General features: G+C 48.7%; 5 protein-coding genes across 5 annotated transcripts; 3 read left to right on the top strand and 2 right to left on the bottom strand.

The window, feature by feature from the left end:
* The first annotated feature begins 2,308 nt into the window (after window positions 1-2,308).
* PHATRDRAFT_30394 (predicted protein) lies at window positions 2,309-4,478 on the top strand. The gene is made up of 4 exons (XM_002184216.1): window positions 2,309-2,635; window positions 2,739-3,567; window positions 3,699-4,052; window positions 4,141-4,478. The coding sequence occupies exons 1-4, from the start codon at window positions 2,452-2,454 to the stop codon at window positions 4,451-4,453; spliced, it is 1,680 nt and encodes a 559-aa protein (XP_002184252.1). The 5' UTR covers window positions 2,309-2,451; the 3' UTR covers window positions 4,454-4,478.
* A 75-nt stretch (window positions 4,479-4,553) lies between these two features.
* Window positions 4,554-6,238, bottom strand: PHATRDRAFT_49502 (predicted protein; the record flags this gene model as incomplete). Its single annotated transcript, XM_002184100.1, has 1 exon — window positions 4,554-6,238. The coding sequence occupies exon 1, from the start codon at window positions 6,141-6,143 to the stop codon at window positions 4,554-4,556; it is 1,590 nt and encodes a 529-aa protein (XP_002184136.1). The 5' UTR covers window positions 6,144-6,238.
* Window positions 6,239-6,654: 416 nt separating this feature from the next.
* PHATRDRAFT_49501 (predicted protein) lies at window positions 6,655-8,228 on the bottom strand (the record flags this gene model as incomplete). Its single annotated transcript, XM_002184099.1, has 3 exons — window positions 7,435-8,228; window positions 7,332-7,351; window positions 6,655-7,253 (listed from the first exon to the last, which is right to left on the bottom strand). The coding sequence occupies exons 1-3, from the start codon at window positions 8,133-8,135 to the stop codon at window positions 6,655-6,657; spliced, it is 1,320 nt and encodes a 439-aa protein (XP_002184135.1). The 5' UTR covers window positions 8,136-8,228.
* Window positions 8,229-9,390: 1,162 nt separating this feature from the next.
* On the top strand, window positions 9,391-12,219 carry PHATRDRAFT_40219 (predicted protein; the record flags this gene model as incomplete). Its single annotated transcript, XM_002184215.1, has 1 exon — window positions 9,391-12,219. One exon carries the CDS (start codon window positions 9,391-9,393, stop codon window positions 12,217-12,219), a length of 2,829 nt encoding a protein of 942 aa, XP_002184251.1.
* Window positions 12,220-14,594: 2,375 nt separating this feature from the next.
* Window positions 14,595-17,814, top strand: PHATRDRAFT_49500 (predicted protein; the record flags this gene model as incomplete). The annotated part of the gene is made up of 2 exons (XM_002184214.1): window positions 14,595-16,651; window positions 16,723-17,814. The coding sequence occupies exons 1-2, from the start codon at window positions 14,708-14,710 to the stop codon at window positions 17,812-17,814; spliced, it is 3,036 nt and encodes a 1,011-aa protein (XP_002184250.1). The 5' UTR covers window positions 14,595-14,707.
* Between the last annotated feature and the right edge of the window lie 32 nt (window positions 17,815-17,846).

The following is a 17,846-nucleotide window of genomic DNA, read 5'->3' as shown; positions in this document are numbered from 1 at the left end:
TGTCGTGCTGACGAAATTGATGGTCCCGGAGTCGTACCGGCGTGCGTTTGCGGCCGCGTTGGGGACTACCGAAGCCTTGGCGGTACGCACTTACGTGACCCAGGCCGCCTTTGGGGTGGCGGCTGGTGGATCGTGTCTGCTGCTGGGCATTCTGTTGTCCATCCAGCGCCAAAACGTATCCCGCTATACCCGGAATGCCGCATTGCACACTCCGACCAGAAAGAGCAATCACGCTCCATCATTGGATGGAGCTGTGTAAGTCGATTTTGATTTCATTTTATACATTTTTGTACTAATACGTAAACAAGGTTTGGATTTTTTTACGCCTGTGGACAGTAAACTAGGGGTTGGATGTAGGTAGTGTGTTGTTGTTCTGGGTAGGGGACGAGTCCATCGTGCATTTCGGTAGGATATCCGCTGTGTTACTATAGTATGGTACTTGCTTTTGGCGGGTATGGACAACTCTTGTCGTTTCGAGTGTCTACTTTTCATTGGTTGATTTCGAGTCGTGACTTCGTGTCCGCGGAACATCCACACTCGACCGCAGGAACAAAATCTCTCACAGTCTGTTTTTCCGCACGAACGGCATCTACCAGTATTCCGGCGGGTAGGATTTTTGGTACGGCTTTCCTACGCGGTGTCAGCGTCACCGTCACGTATACTGGGAAGGTGCCTGGGTAACTTACAGTAACTTCCGAACGCGTTCGCTGACCTTCCGGTTGTTCCCCTTCACAACTACTACACGAACATAGCAATACTTGCTACGTGTCATGACATCAACAGCGACAACTGCCAATGGCAGTAACGTGCCGTCTCGATGGAGCAACGTCTTTTCGCTGGATCGACACCGCGCACGATACGAAAGTGCTCGTGTGGAACCAGACGACGCTAGCACACCACACTCGGTCACTCCCACGCTCACCGCCGACGTTGCGAACGCCAACGACTCGTTGACTCACCCTCTATCCACACCGACACCAGCATCTGAGCCGTCTTCCCAATTGTCGGTCGCGTCTGGTGTCGACAACGACGCGGACCCGGACGACGACAGTGTCGACGAACGGGATCCCGAACTCGGCGACACACGATTCGATGTAGCCGCAACCGTTGATGGTCTCTTGGCGCCCCAACGATCCACTCTGACACTAGCCGAACTGGAAGAAGAACGTGAACTCACGCGTCGGCGGGCACACGCGTGCAGTTTCCTCGCCGTCTTTGTCCTGTTCAAACTCTGGATGGAAGCTTTTTTGGAGGAAGACTACGGTCTCATGTTGTTGTGTTTGGTCGGCACGTCCTGGACCGCTCGTTGGATTCGGCACATGCAAGAACGGGAAGAAGAATTGGATCGCCGGATTGCCAATTACTTGGACCGATCGGACGAAAACGGGAACAACACCTCGGCACCCCGGCACGATTTGCGGATGCTCAGTTTTCAAGCCCAATTGGCACTAGCGATTATGGAATCCCAGCGGCAAGCCATGGAAGGAGGATACGGCAATTCCGAGGGTGCAAACGCGTCGCCTGGTGTCAGTGAGGAAGCCAGAGCCACCTGGAAACGCTTTGTCTATCAAGACGTTACCCACAACCATAACCACAGTAGTGCGGGTGATCACGGAATTCCAAAGATTTTCAAGAAGGACGGCTACGGGAGTGTCTCACAAAAAGAAGTAGGCTCGATGGTAGAGGATGGGCCGCACTGTTCCATTTGCTTGGGTGAATACGAAGATGGAGAAGAAATTGTGCAATTGCCCTGTGGACACTTGTATCACGAAGAGTGCATCGATTCCTGGACCTCCAATCACGTGAAGTGTCCACTCTGTAATTTGGATCTCGAAGAAACCGCGGCAGCGTCAGTCAACCCCTCCAATAGTACCAATACTTCAGTGGTATAAGGAACAGCCATTTTTCATCTATCGACTCGCCGTACATTGTATAGTTCGGTAGTTGTTACTGTTTGTTAGTTACGTAGGTAAGTAGTTAGTTAATTTTGGTACGTGTAACAGTCCGTAGTGTTGCCTGCGATCGATCCGTCGTAGGGCTCGCACGGATTATGCTTTCGCCCCTGTAAACGAGGTTCGATTCCGCAGTCGTTCTTCGAAAACTTTCACGGCTCTGACGTCGTCGATTGACTGTGACTCACGGGCAAACGTATTTCTCGCTCGTGTCACGAACGACAACAAACTCCGAAAACTAAGCTCTCCCGCCGAAAAATGGATGGAACCGAGCACGGGAACAGCCCATCGCATCGCCAAATCGATCGATCCAAGGGATACCGGCATACACACACACACAAAAAAGAATCCTGGCACGGAGTCTTTCCCGCGTGCACGTCGTCGTGATCCTGTCATCCGGACAAGATCGTCTTCGTCGTCGTGAGATTGCGTATTCCCACAGCGCTTCGACAGCCGATTGCCGCACCCGAGCGCTTTTCAGATCGACGTTGCTATTCCCATGTCGAAAGAAGCGGCGCAATCACCGAAAAGCGGAAAAACGATCGATCAGACCGCGGATCGGACGGCCATTGTCGCTGCTCGTCTCAAGAAGCTGTACAAAAATTCTGTCTATCCCGTCGAAAAGAAGTATCGCTACGATTATTTCTTTGAAAGTCCACTTTTGAGTGACGTCGAGTTTGATGGTGCGTACTCCAAACGAAGTTTGAGGTTCTTTTGCTTTTGCCAAATGCTTTTAGTGTTGGCAAAGGACCTCACACACTCTTGCACTCTCTCGTGATAACACAGCCAAGCCTCAAGTGCTTCTGGTTGGACAATACAGTGTAGGAAAGACTTCCTTCATTCGTTACCTACTCGGTAGAGACTTTCCTGGTCAACGGATCGGTCCCGAGCCTACTACCGATCGATTCACCGTATTGCTGAACGGCCCGGAAGAACGCACTATTCCGGGAAATGCTCTCTCGGTGCATCCTGATCTACCCTTTCGGGGTCTCGAGCGCTTTGGAGTCAGTTTTCTGAGTCGCCTCGAAGGCAGTCAATTACCAAGTAGTGTTTTGAAATCCATCACACTCATCGATACCCCGGGTATCCTTTCGGGAGAAAAGCAACGCACCAACCGTGGGTACGATTTCACGAAAGTCGTATCCTGGTTTGCCGAAAAGGCGGATTTGATTATTCTGCTCTTTGACGCACACAAACTTGATATCTCGGATGAACTCAAGGGCGCAATCGATGTCCTTAAGGGGCATGAAGACAAAATTCGATGCATTCTCAACAAGGCTGATCAGATTGATCGGCAACAATTGATGCGAGTTTACGGTGCGCTACTTTGGTCGCTCGGTAAAACTATGACCAGTCCAGAAGTAGCCCGAGTTTACGTCGGCAGCTTTTGGCAGCAACCGCTGCAGCACATGGACAACGCCGACTTGTTCGAAATGGAGGAAAAGGATCTCATGAAGGATTTGGCCGTCCTTCCACGGCAATCAGCCGTACGAAAAATCAATGAACTCGTCAAACGCATTCGCAAGGTCAAGACCTTGGCCTACATTATTGGCTACTTGAAATCACAAATGCCTGCACTCATGGGCAAGGAAAAGAAACAAAAGAAACTCATTGCGTACGTTTTGTGGGTGATGCGTGACTCTAAATATGTGGCTGCTGCGTAATGTTGGTTCATCTTTTCCAGGAGGCGTCGTTTCGGTCACGCACACACGTTCTCACCATTTTCTCCTTACGTTTCATCCACAGCGACTTACCGACGGTGTTTCGTACGATTATGAAAAAGTACGACTTGGCCCCCGGCGACTTTCCCGAAATTGCCAGCTTTTCTAACAAACTGCACGAAACCAAGTTTGCCGAGTTTAATACCTTGTCGGAAAAACAAATTGCTGATCTGGACCGGGTCCTGAATGAGGATATTCCCAAACTCATGGAAGAATTGCCCAGTGAAAAGGACTCTCCCGACATTATCCGATCCAAAATGGGAGCTGCTGGTGGCATCGCCAAGGTTCCGGTCCCGGTCGCCAATAATAAATTCGGCAAAAAAGAAACGGCTCACGAAAGCAATCCTTTTGGCTACGATGAGGAGAACGAAGATTACTGGTACGTGTCACAACCAAGAAACGGTACGCGTTTTGCGTATCTCCAGGTCTAGCGTGTTAACATGCAATATCTTTACTCTGTTGTACAGGGCACTGCAGGATTCAGCAGATCGTCTCCTGCCAAGCTTTGAAGCCTTGGGACCAGATGGTGGCTATCTCTCGACGGCCAAGGCACGTGATGTGCTGGTCAAAACGGGGCTCGAAAAGGACCAACTTCGCCAAATCTGGAACCTTAGCGACATCGATAAGGACGGTCTCTTTGACCATGACGAATACGTTGTGGCCATGTTTTTGTGTGATGCTGTTCTGCAAAAAGGTCGACCCATTCCCTCCGAGCTCCCGGCGAGTGTTATTCCGCCGCGCAAGCGATCACTGTTAGCAGAGAAGAGCAGCGTATTTTAAAGGGCAATAGCAACAACATCAAGAGACATCGTAGCATAAATCAATTAACTTTGCTTGCCGTATAAAGCTTCGTAGGCCACGGGCGTGCCTGTTTTGATGACTATACAACCAACGAAGCAATTGATATACCCAGGTTTGAGATTTTGTTCATTGCAATGGCAAACAGACGCGACAAATCATCCTTCCAAGAAACATTCCACCATGAGTACGTACCAAGTGTTGTCAAGCAAACGTGGAGCAGCCGGGCCTCGAATCCGCGCATGTACGAGTCCTTGAGTCCACTTAGGCCCTTCTCTCTGAGTTCGTCTCGAAAAAGTGTCCAAGCCGACACCTTGACGCCGGCTTTTTTGGCGTCCTGTGTCTTTGCCACGAGAACGTCCAAAGGGAGAGTGACACACGTTGACGCTACGCCACCCAAAAGTGAAGCCGCACTCTTTTCCGCGATCGTCAAAGGCTGTCCGTTCTTGAGTTGAATAAAAACCTGCTCTAGCCAATCGGCAAAGAAGTAGCGACTCGCCCAGTCAAACACTCGCTTGGTCGCAAACACGTTGGCCCCTTTCATGAGAGTCCAAAACCCCTCGGTTTGGACGACGTCAAATCCAATGCGCATACTGAGATAGACTGTGCGCCACAGACTCATGGGTTCACGGAACACTGGATTCGTCATGACCCTGGTCTTCAATAGTAGCGTCGGCGAGAGCACGTAGCCTTGAAATCCACCTCCAATGCCGCCAGCCAATGTGAGGGCGGCCGCCATGGGGAGCATACCGTCTTGTGCGAGCGGTACGAGTAAATCTTTGGCGGCGGCGTGCGCGAGTCCAAACACGGCACCCTTGCCCACGGCCTGTACGACGCCCCAGGGGACAAAGCCGTCCCAGAGTCCCAGAATACCCTTTTCGAGCGTAATTTCTCGGACAACCGTGCCGTAAGAAGAACCGTCGTCTCGGGTCTGCATGACAATTTTGAAAAATTCCAGAATGTGCCCCACCAATGCCTCAAACACGAGTGTAACGAGAGCGGTGACGTAAAGTCGTTTGACGACTTCCGATCCCAAGATGCCGGAGACTGTGCCCTTACTGCCTCCTCGGAGGGCGGAGAGCGTAGCAGAGGTCACAGGAGACGGCAGATGTGTGTTGGTAGACGATGCGAGCGCTTCTCTCGTCCCTCTATTGGTGGATATACGTGCACGTGTACGTGTGCGTTTGACTGACGCGTTGGAAAGCATCGAAGAATGTCCATCGTCGTTGTCATCATCTTCATCTTCATCGTCTTCATACTCTCTCCACAATTCTTCATCCTCCAGACTCCAAATTTCCGTGTAGGCCTGTTTGTGCAAACTGGTTTCCGTATCGTCAGCAGTGTCCAATGGCGTAGACCCTGGGTACACTTCACTAGACGACACGACGCAACCTTTTTCGTACATGAGTAAAGAGCTTGCCACTACATTTGGTTGCCGGCTGTCATCCTCTCCATCATTAATCTGGTGTCTAGCCAGCGACGGAGTCTGCTGTTTCCGAACAGTCTCATCCGAATCGGTGCTGTCCGTCGGCGTCTCCGTTGCTGGAGATTCTTGCGCAACATGGAAGGAGTAGGATTGAAAGTGGCTCGGATCCAACGACGCTAGGGAGACATTTCGACTCAGAACACCCAACAGCAAAAGCACAGTGCCAGGAGATACCATGAACGGCATGACTGTTTGTACTGTGAGCGAAATCGCACACAATACAAATGTTACTACGGAATGCGAGTCGGCGATTAGTGAGATAGGGTCCGGTCCAGCTCCTTGACTGTTGAGTCCGCATCCAACCTTCACAGTCAACAACGAGAATCTCGACCAGGAGTCACGAAAGTGCGTCTCGAGGATTGAATGGAAGATGGATGGGTCTGTCTGCCTTTCCTACTTGGTGAATTGAAATGGCGGTTACTGTCGGTCAGGTGCCGTACTTCGGACAGACCTCGCCAGTCAAAACATAAACGACTTGTAAGGTATCTGTATGTTACCAACACATTACCCACGAATTCACATACAAACTATGATCTAAACCCTAAGTGTAGCAAAGCATGAAAATGCAACCGTCACATATGAATTCATTCATGTCTTTCGTTTCCAAAGGTTAACGAAGATTCTGTTCCTCGCTTCTTTATCTACACTGCGCCACTCAGGAAAAATGATCAACACTACCACTTCAGAGTCATGCAGTTTAGGTAGTGCGATCCGGTCGCGACAGAGAGGCGTTGCTCTTGGCCCGGCGCTCTTCGCAAGGATCTTCTTCCCACTTGGCCAATAACTGATCCAGAAAGTCGGGTGACGACACCGTCACACCCTCGGCATGGACAAAAAAACGACGGATCCATCTCGATGCCTTCACGCCGGTATCCAAAAGCACCTCGCGTAAATGGTCGTACTCGACGTCACAAATATCAATGCGTGTTGCGTTGGATACTGCTTTTGGCTCCTCCACCATTGGCGGAAAGGGCTTTGTAACGCGCAGGAAACTCCGCAAGTCTTCTAAAAGGATATCGGAACGGTCCTGGTTTTTGTCCTCGAGCTGTGCCATGTCGTACAGAAACACTTTGGTACTGGAGAAACCATGGGCATACGATACATTTTGCACGTCGGCCGAGAAGTGCTGTCGCTCCTCCGCACTCTGCATGCTCGTCTTTCCCAAGCGAGCTAAATGATTGTGAAACTTGGCTCGTTCGGTACAGACGGAACGCACCTTTTCAGTGGGACCGAGATTCCAACAATTCCCTATCAATTCCTGTGCTGGTAGTAGATGATGCCCCTCCAAATGGCGATCTAGAAGCAGATTACTTGTGTGAGAAGACATCTATAAAAGACAGTGCCGAAAGAAGAATGAAGCGCATGAATACTTACAGTTGTAGAATGATTCAAACCTGTGCCATTTTTGTCAAACGAAGATATTAGTATAGAGTCGTTTCTGGTAAGGATTCCGTCATGTGCTATCAAAGGTACGTACCAAAGGACGGGGTGCCGGACCCCAACAATTACTCTTACATTCGGAAAATACCGGAAGAGGCGATCCATGGCCAAAGGTCTTTCTAGATGTTTCGGACACTTCAGCCCGCGCGCGTAGTTACCAATGGGGAGTCCGTCTAATAGGGCCTTGACAAGGACAGAGTCTTTAGTACCCGTTGTCAGTTCGCAGTGTTCCTTATCTCTCAGCATGGCTATTTCGTCGTGCTGGCCGAGATAGCGCATCATGAAGGATGTGCCGCATTTGGGGAATCCCAACAAAGCAAACTGAAGGAGCCACGCAACATCACCCGTGACTTTTGGTCCGTCAGCGAGGTCTTCGATTGAAGGTCTAGGAGCAGGTTCCAGTGCAGTGCGCTCCGTCGAATTCTCGAAAAACCTTCTAGTAGCGCGCTCGATTTCATCTATCCCAATGGGGGTCTTCAACACTGTTGACTCCCTACCGACAAACGTTTCTGGAAAAAATGCTGCGTCGTTTATGCTCACATACATTTGTGAAAAGGACAGGAAGGCAATTGCTATCACAGACAGAATCTGCACGTTTCCGACAGATCGACCACTTCTCAATCTAACAATCATCCTTGAGCAATGGCTCGTTGCGCTACTTCGACTTTTAGTTGCGGAAACGAAACAAAATGCTATTGTTTTGTTCGAATACTCGATAGTGATATGGCCTATATGCATGAAAGAAGAATGGATACCAATGTTTTGGTCATGTGTCGGGTTGGAAATAACACAACAAAACAACTTTGCGTTAATAGTTCACAGTCACGTTCTATGAAACAATAAATCTTGCTGTTAAGTAGCTGAATGCCATTATGCCCAATCCAATCACAAGGCTTTTGACCGTAAATATTATATTGTATTTGTTACTTATTAGCATTTTTTTTCGACGGGAACGGTGAGATTGGCAATGTACACGAATTCATGTTTCGTCCGTCATATCCTAAATCTTTCTTCGTTGTGACCAGGCCTCCTGAAATGCGGTGTTTTGGACCAAAACACCACAAATATCCGCAAATAAGATGTGAAACTCACCGCAAATAAGGGTACTAGGTTAACTCTTAATTGTGTTTTCGTAGAATCAGCACAAACCCAAAAAACTCGAGTACTTGATAGCGAGCCCCACCCTGTCTACAAGGGGGTAATTGACTGCATTCGGGACTCCTTCACTATGCAAACCAATGCCAAGATGACTGTACAAAGAATGTGAAGTACTCTTCGCCTTTTCGAGCCAATAAGTACAAGTTTCACCTACAGTAATAGGATGTAGAAGCTTGGGTCAAATACCAGGCTCTCTCAGCCCGCTTGTTCAGAAATTCTGTAGTAGGTTGACATCTGCTTCCCCAAATATCACAACTGAACAATCTAATTTCTCCATTATCACTTGGAGACAGGTCCCTGTTGACATGATCTTGCTGACTTTTCCTGTTGGGAATCTTGCTAAAGTGATCTAAAGACTCTCTCCACCCTCATCATGGAGAAAACTACATTAAAACTAACTGTAAGTTCCTTCGTCCCACAGTTTTGGGCCGTTTTACGGATCGACTACAGGTTTGTAATCGCGCCTGTCCGTCGCCACAGTGCCACGTCACGGAGAACCCGGACTCGGCCGATGTCACAGGAATTTCAAATCTGTCCGGCCGGTGATCTTTCTTCGCCAAACAGGCCTCACATTTTCCCTGTTCGCCGGACGCATCGCATTCTTGCCGTGTCGATAGTTGAACCACGACGTTTGTAGTGCCTGACGTCGCAGCGGTTTGTTGCCTCCCAAGAAAGGAAGGGAAGTAAACAGAAGGATAGCAAGCAATAGCAACTTGATCATTTTCGCTCCTCCCCCTCTGGTTCAGCAGTAGACAATAATCAATACTAGTCAAAACCCGCAGGCACTGTGTACCTTTGTTGCTGATTCGTTCTCTTGTTTCCTAGCTGAGACATCATGAATTGTCAAAAACTCAAGGGTGTCACCGAACTTCGCAAGGGATGCTCTTCGGAGTCATCGCTCAAGGCGGCATCTCGGCACTTCGATCTCTTCCTTGAAGAGGTAATTTTGTCCGGCACCATTGGCGGAAAAGAGAAGCAGCAGCTCTTTCCAATAAGAAGCGTCAATAACAGCACAGATAGCAACAACATTGATAACAGCAAAAGATTGGATGGTGATGCGCAGACGCAGTACTCGTTCAAAACCATCGCCGTGGAAAAGATCAACGACAAACTGCTGAATCTCTTTGCTGGATATTTGACAAGGGCCGAAAAACTCCGTGGGAATAAGAACGAAACGCAGGACAATTTCTCGGATGGCAACGGAATTTCGTACAACACGGCAGAACGATACCTGAGCTCCATTAAGAACGAGATTCTTCGTCGTTGCCTTGATTTGGGGCTAAAGAGATCTTTCGACGATGCGCAACAAACGCGAATTCGCCAGTCCATGACAAGACGTTTTGTTGAAAGAGCCGTCCGGAACAAGACGCCTCTGGCCAGATCTCATGTCACAGCTGCTCGGAACGACTTTCTTGTAATTGCGTTGTTATGTATCTGGGACGGTTCTTTTCCGATGGCGGATATGTTATTTTATCTTTTGACGCTCCGATACTTAGCCGGCCGGGGCCAGGAAGTGGCCATGATATCACGGTCTAGAGTTTCTCTTGGAGAGCCATCAGAATGGGCCGATAGTGGTGACAAGACCTTTGTTGTGAGGCTGTGGAGGTCGAAAGTCAGCCACGAGCAGGATCTTTCTATTGTTCCTCACCAAAGTGAAATGTTGCTTGATTGGGTGTTTGCATTTGCCTATAGTGCTGTGATGAATACCAACCCAAACGACTCGTTGTTCCCGACCTTTGCCGAAAAAGTGGAGTTGCGCAATTTATCAGCTGGAAACATCAATGATGAAGAAATTGGAAATGAGACTACCCAAGATAGTACTTTGAAAGCAAAGGTAGATTCCAGCAAAAAAGTCACCAAGTACTTTCAAGCACTTTTGGAGCGACTAATTAAGACAAGCGAGGAGCTTGTAGGTCCGAACGAAATGGCTAGAGCTGCCGGTTTGTATCAGGATGATGAAGATTTTAGCGAGGAATTTGATGGCAGCAGCTGCGTCGGTACAACTAGTGTCAACAATGAGCCAGGAATATTCAATCTGACAGGAGAAGAAGAAACGGTTGGATTGGATCCCCCAGCCAATGCTGCCTATTACTATAGCGGTTTGCTTCATAAACACGGCATTTCAGCCGGACTCTCAACACATTCGGCTAAGCGCTCTGCAGTCGAAATGGCAAATGAAAGTGCTCTATTGCTCACAACATGGGTATGCTTCCGGGCAGGATGGCTGATGAAAGCAGTGCATACTATTTTTGATTACCTATCATTTAATCCGAAAAATGATCGACAAGTTTCGAGGGTGTTCAGCGAATGGAATACGCCATCTTTTCGTGGTGAGATACTAGGTGGGCGTCCTCCAAGACTCCATCCCATTCGACTTCAGGGATTTAAAGAAGCAGAGAAGGTTCGTTGTTTTGTTGCTGCACTATTTGTGAACTACGAAGACAAAGGCATAGACTCCAATATATTTTGCACCATTGACGATCGGAAAAATCGACTTCGTGAGTTACGAAATCTGTATGATCTCTTGACGGCAACTATTCTCCGTTATCTGCCCAAGTTTGTCAAAGTCCTTCAAGAACATCCAAATCCGTCTCACCCATTCCGACAAGGTCAACGCACTTGTATCGAAAAGCACCCGTTTCTGTTACGAATCCTTAAGGCAAGTCAAACAGCAGGCATCTTGTGGGATGAGTTGAAAGCATGGAGTACTTTGGTTCAGAAAGACTTTCTCGAGAGAAATTTTGAGTCAGCAAGCTGGTCTGAGATGCTAGAGGTTGTCGGGGAGGAGCAATTTTCTGCGGATCCTAGGACACTGGGAGGCTACATGGAAACAACGAATCGGACTATGAATACTATTCAACTGGGACAGAGCAGGATGCTGGAGACTACAAGCATTCATGATGCCCGACTTAAGGAGCTAACTACCACTGTCAGCATACAAGGGCAAGCAATTGAGGAATGCAGGCAAGCGCTTGCAGAGATAAAGACATTGCTAAAAGAGGCTCTGGGGAAACCAGATATCCTTATCCCTGCCATCAATCAGGGTCAGGAACAACTACCCATCAATCCTTCTGCAGCAGAAAGAATGCTAGAAATAGACCAGCAGGTACTCCCAGTGTATTCTCTTCCCGAGAAGCTCAAGGATATGGACCTCACGGATTTATTTCAGCAATGGCATTTTCAACAGTGGCATTTGCAGATGTATAGCGGTGGAACCAAACAGAGGGGCATTTCGAGTCAAATTCGCTTTGGAATGGAGTACTTTTCTCTGTTCCTTCCGGCACAGGTACCTCCGTTGCCTACAGGTACAGTCAATCCAATGGAATTACTTGCGGAACCGTGGCGGCGGCAGATCCGTTTCCTTGCTAACAAAGCCTTTGAAGCAATGGCTGACTTCTTTGAGACCAAGGGTTTGAAGGTACCAAAGTCTTTGACGCCGTTCAAGAAAGCAATGTTTCTAATTGATGCCAGCGAGTGGCCAAAAGGGCCACAGGATCCGTCACCATTCCCCATTCTTAGTAAAAAAGGCAAGAAGGAGGAACTTCGCAACTACGATTGTCTGCAAAAGTCACAGGAAAAAGAAAAGTTAAAGGTCCAGAACCGCCTTCAGAAGAGGGGCTCCGCGACCAAACAAACACTTCCAGTTGTTGTTGACACTACTTAAGGAGAGGCTTTGATTCTCGGGCATGAGTTGCATGATACTACTGCATGATACCACTTTTAACAGTAAATGGATAAATTACATAATTTTCTTTTATATTAGTATAATCCATCTCAATGAAATTAATACATTTGCTAATTTTCACCAATACCGGCGGACTGGAGCAAAGGCTATAAACATTGGCGCTATACACCAGCTTTGTTGGAGCAGGACTCGTTCAGCAAAGAAGGACACATGCAAAAGAAACACCCCATTGCGGCCCACAGAATGGCTGATAAAACAAATTCTCCCCGTCTTTTGCACTTTATCTGTGTTTGTTGCTTGTGGGGCTTGCTACGGCTACTTTTAAACCGTCACCGTAAATCTTGCTCTCATACATTCCGCACTGACAATCGGGTGCGGCCTTCACAAGTCCCTTCATTGTCGCGTAGTTTTCGAGCAACAAGGACAACCACTTGCCGATCGTCATGGTATAGGACCCCATTCAATGCGTCAAGGACGAATTTTACCAAGTTGTCAACATCTGGGCCGTTTGCAGGGGAGGAGAGAAATGAAGCACCCAACTTGAGATTTCCAGGAGCCCTTTTGCAGCCTCGAAAGTCTACCATTGGTCGCCTCAGGAAAAAATCAATGGACACGTATAGCCGGTGGGTCCGGTCGAAAACCGGCCCATTGGTGGCAGTGGCAGTATTCCGGCGGACAAAAGCTCAAACTTGCTCAATCCGATCACGTGCTGGGTTGAAGCTACCGCCGCGGAACCATCGGCTCCTAGGTAGAGGAACGGGGGCTCCGGGGATCATAATGTGTATGGCGGGGTCCTGATCCGTCGAAGCGTCGTCGCCATCGGAAACTAGGTCGATGACCGCGTGGTTAGAGTCGTTCATGCTCTGTTCGGATGTCGCGGAGTGAGCAGGATGCGTGGAATCACTAGGATTCCAAGAACGGGGACTTTCATGTACCTTCGAGGAAGAAAACGAACAGGTGGAGCAGGACGTCTATTTTTCACAATCAGTTTGGTTCTCTCGACGATTGAAAAAGTGAGGAGATCCGGTCCAAAAAACGCAGTAATTCGCCACGCCAATTCGCGCGGGGAGACCGCCAAAGCCGGAGAGCATCGCGAAGGCAGATACTTACAAACAGTATGGCACGCGACAGTAGTCCGTTCAAACTATCGGTGTTGTGCGCCTCGGTCGCCTCCCTCTTCGAATCGGGAAGGCTGTCGCGAAACTAGTCACGGAGAACACACGACATTGTTCAACCGATTGATCGATTTTCGGGGTCTGTCGCAGGTGTCCCGGATTCCCTGGGCCTCCGGCCAATCAGAATGCCGATATGATTTTGTAAAATTTTACACTTGTTTTTGTGATCAAATTGGAACTTATTTTCGGAAAGATGATTTTAACCTCGCGCTATCGCGCGAAACATTATTTCAATATTTCCAAATCGATTACGGTGCCGCTCAGTCGGGCTGTCGACCAGACCGTCGTGCGCGAAAAACTGCGCGACACGCCGTAAACTCATACACAGACTCTGTAATCTAAGGGTGACTTATTTTACTGTAAGATACAACCGTCAACACAAAGTGAAATATAAATATTTTAAGATACAGGACATAGATATGACAAAAAGACGTTAAGTATATCGCTGTCGGTCAGGAATACCGCAAATAGCCGCAAACAAGCTATTTGTGATTATTTGCGGTAATACCGCATTTAAGGAGGCCTGGTTATGACCCAACCGACGGATGTACCAAATCAAGAAGACCGAAATGTCGCAGTACATTAATTACCATCTTCATCTGAGTGAACCTCTTTCGAGAAGGTGTTCACAAAAGCAGTATCTACATTTGAGAGCGAGAGATAAAGGATTACATGAGACCGGGAAAAACTACAAATCAAACCTAGTTAAATCTCACCACATTCGTTTCTTCGTCAGGTCCCGTGGACTTGGTAAGTTTCCATTCAGCAGGAAATGACATAGATTACGTGGTAAAGTAAAGTATAATCCAGTGATTGAATGCACTCACAGTCAGCGCTAGATTTTCGAAGTAGCCCAAGCAAGTGGTGGAATACACTGCTAACCTGTAAGACAACACAATAGCTGAAAATGCATAGACATCGAGGAACGATGAAATATTATCTAACTGTGAAACAAAAGAGAAACAAAAAAATTTGACGGAAAGGTGAAAATTGCTTGCAAGTGACAGTTTCTGTATTGTCAAGATAAATGTTCACAGTCAAGTCTGACAAGCAGGAATATATTCTGTTAGCATCCGGGTCCGTCGTAGTCTTGCTTTACGTACGCAGTGGCTCATGTGTTTTTCTGGACGAGCGAAAAAAAAAGTGCTTGTGTGACAAAGTTTCACGCGAGTTCCACAGAAGGAAGCTACTGCAGATCCTTTCGCCATGGGAATGACAATGCTACCGCACATTCCTGTGCATAACAGGAATACGGAGTTCCTATCGTAGTCACATGGTCGACGGACGAGAGGATGGTTTATCTACAGGGTCCGTCGGAGCAAGCGGCAATCGTTTGGGATCCTTCCCTGATCCACCAACGTTCCGAGACCGCTGTATACTGGGATGATGACATGCTTCAACCCTGGGTAAAGCGCCACGCATCCCAGCCGTCACTGAAATTTCTGTCGTATCATGCCTGTCAGGAAATCCATTGTTGTATAGTGAACATTGTTCGTCGGACGCTTGAGGATTTACTACAGAAAGTAGGAGACGATTGTGCTATGGAAAGAAGCCAAAGCGAAATACATCCATTGTCGGTTCCGGTCGCCGTAGCGATTCCGGAAGGGATTCTACTGCCAATAGCGATCGAAGCCGTCTGCTGCTTGAACGAGCCTTTTTTTATTGGAAACCGTTCGTGCTCTGTCGTTTTGGTTCCTTTGGAACCAACCGAAGGCCGCGAGCGACTCCGGGACATGATTTGGGATTGTCGCCCCGCCTTAATTCTCACAACGTCCGTCTGCGACACCGATCGTCTCAATAACATAGTGTCGACGGATTGCCGACCCAATGCATCCGTGGCGGATGAGGGTACAGCTACATTGTCGCACCCCGCTCTTTACCGCGCCAAATCGATTCAGTTTCTCAATTTGCAACAACATATATTGGACTCGGTCGGTGACGGCAACGAGAAAGCACACGCCGCTTCTACAGATCTTCCGTCCGAAAGAGTCACGGAATCTCTGGATCGTATTTCCCATATTGTTTATACCAGTGGAAGTACTGGGGCTCCCAAAGGCTGTGTTTCGTCAATTCGGGCTTTGCGTTCCTACCTTTCTTCAAAAAATACCGTACACAACGTGCTTACCGCGTCAACAGTCTTATTGGCCAGCACCATTTCATTCGATCCCTGCTTTTCCGACATTTTGGCCACTTTTCAGATTGGTGCAACCCTAGCGATTGCGCCAAGACGCACGTTACGGGAATCGCTCACGCACGTATTGCACTCGCTCCAAATTTCTCACGTCTTGTGTACACCAACCTTGTGGAGTACCCTGGCCTTGACAGGGACCCGGCCAGCTGATCTTCCCAGCCTCCGCATGATTGCCCTGGGTGGCGAACCTATTCCACTAGCCATTGTTCAGGCCTGGGCTCGTGCTTTGCCGGATGATCCCGTACACTGTCGTTTACTGGCCACGTATGGAGTGACGGAAGCTTGTGTATACCAATCAGCCGGAGAAGTATTCCGGTTGGACTGTGGACAGTCAAAGGGGCAAGATGTTGGTTTATTGCTCCCGGGAATGCGCGTTTCTATTTGTGACGAATCGATTCAGGAAAGCTTGACCGAGGTTTTGCCGGCAGACATTGCCGTTGGCGAGGTAGTTTTGTCCGGTAGCCAGCTTGACAGCGTTTGCTCGTATTTGAACCGTCCCGCACTCTCGATCTCAAAATATCTGAAGTCAGAACGTCATTGGCATTACCGTACAGGTGATCGTGGATACATTGACAGCAAAACCTTACGGTTACACATCACAGGGAGAATTAATGGTGAAGACGGCATGGTAAAGATCAATGGTATTCGAATCGAATTGGGTGAAATAGAAAACGCGTTGGTCGGCTCAACTGCAGCCCTCGCTACAGTTTTGGACGCCATGGTAGTTCCTCATGTACACTGCATAACAGCCACGGATCTCGTTGCCTACGTTGTCTTGGGAGGAGACTGTCGACAGGAAATGGGTGTAAAGGGCACGATATCTTCGGATGGAGTACTACTCCCTCCATGCCCATTGATGGTTTTGTTACGACATCGTTGCAAACTGAAAGCAAGAATGATTCCGGCATTTTTTATTATAATTCCAAGAACACCGCTGTCGCCGACCGGAAAACGACATCGTGCTGGATTGCCGCCTCTTGAGGCTGCTGTGCCGTTCTTTTCCATACTGAGACAGGGAGTAGATGCTATCTCCCAGTACCTCTCGGTGCGTACGGCAAGTCCGGTTCCATGGTTGCGAGTCACATCGTAGACTGTTTGAATCTACAATACAACCAGCAAGCCTTGCTCACGACGGACGCATCGTTTGCCATGCTCGGAGGAGACTCGCTAGCTGCCACTCGCGTTGTTCGTGCGCTGTATGCCGCACATCACTGCGTCCACAACAGTCGCCATCTGGGAGGAGAGTATGGCGTAATGGAGGGACCTTTTGATGCAGTTTACTTGATTGGCGCGGACAATCTGGGAAGCTACGTAGACTGGCTAGATCAAAACAAGGTGTGTCAATCTCCGAACGTGGTCACAAAGCCGAGCTGTGACGATCCCGTCCGGGATGCGATGCCTACTTCATCCAACATTTCCCCACCAACAGTCCTAGAACAGGAAGAATCGCAACTCTACGACGCCTTGTTTCAATCCGTTACTCAAGGACAAGTAGCCATTGCAATGGCGTTGCTTTCGGTTGGCGCCGACCCAAATCAAGGAGGACACGATGGACGGCTGGGTAAAATTTCGAGTCGCAACGATCAGAAAATAATCTTTCGCTCGAGTCCGTTACATCTTGCTTGTGTTAAGGGTATACCGCTTTTGGTGGAAGCGTTGCTCGCTGAAGGCGCTAGAATGAATTCACCGGACGCTTCCGGCTTATTTCCGTTACATTTGGCGGCTGCTGGCGAAGCCAGACGCGAGCTAGAAGGTGAAGGTCAGGCGGCGGATGATTGTCGTCGTCTGGAATGTGTCAAACTATTAATTGCCGCGGGGACACCACTGTCCATGAAAGACGGCAGCAAGCAAACGGCTATACATTGCGCGGCTCGAGGGGGTCATGTTGCCACATTGAGTTATGTGCTGAAAGAATGGCACCGTCTTTACGGGACGGATCCCGAAAAGTGCCACGGGGTGAACTGGCGAGATCGATGGCTGCGAACTCCGGTGCACTGGGCAGTCTTGAACGGCCACGTAGATGCCTTGGTTGTGCTTCTGCAGCACGGATGCGATTCCAATCCTCCCCAACCCAAAATGAACAAACGGTCCAGTGCGGCCATTGAAAGCCCCCTACAGACGTGTGAGAGGTTGTACGGATCGACGCCCTTGGGCGAACGTATCAGAGAGCTGCTACTCGCTGGTAAACGAGGAATTTTGCGGAGGTGATAACGCTGACTGTGAATAAAATTCACAGATTG

The sequence above is a fragment of the Phaeodactylum tricornutum genome, chromosome 22 (genome assembly GCF_000150955.2).
Source record: "Phaeodactylum tricornutum CCAP 1055/1 chromosome 22, whole genome shotgun sequence".
Classification (NCBI taxonomy): Eukaryota; Bacillariophyta; class Bacillariophyceae; order Surirellales; family Neidiaceae; genus Phaeodactylum; species Phaeodactylum tricornutum.
Note: the sequence above shows the minus strand (reverse complement) of the source record. Positions and strands in the feature narration are given on the sequence as shown.

Coding starts and splice junctions, on each gene's coding strand:
- PHATRDRAFT_30394 (XM_002184216.1), top strand. CDS start 2,452: ATGTCGAAAGAAGCGGCGCAATCACCGAAAAGCGGAAAAACGATCGAT. Junction 3,568..3,698: donor AAACAAAAGAAACTCATTGC/GTACGTTTTGTG, acceptor TTTCATCCACAG/CGACTTACCGACGGTGTTTC. Junction 4,053..4,140: donor GAGGAGAACGAAGATTACTG/GTACGTGTCACA, acceptor TCTGTTGTACAG/GGCACTGCAGGATTCAGCAG.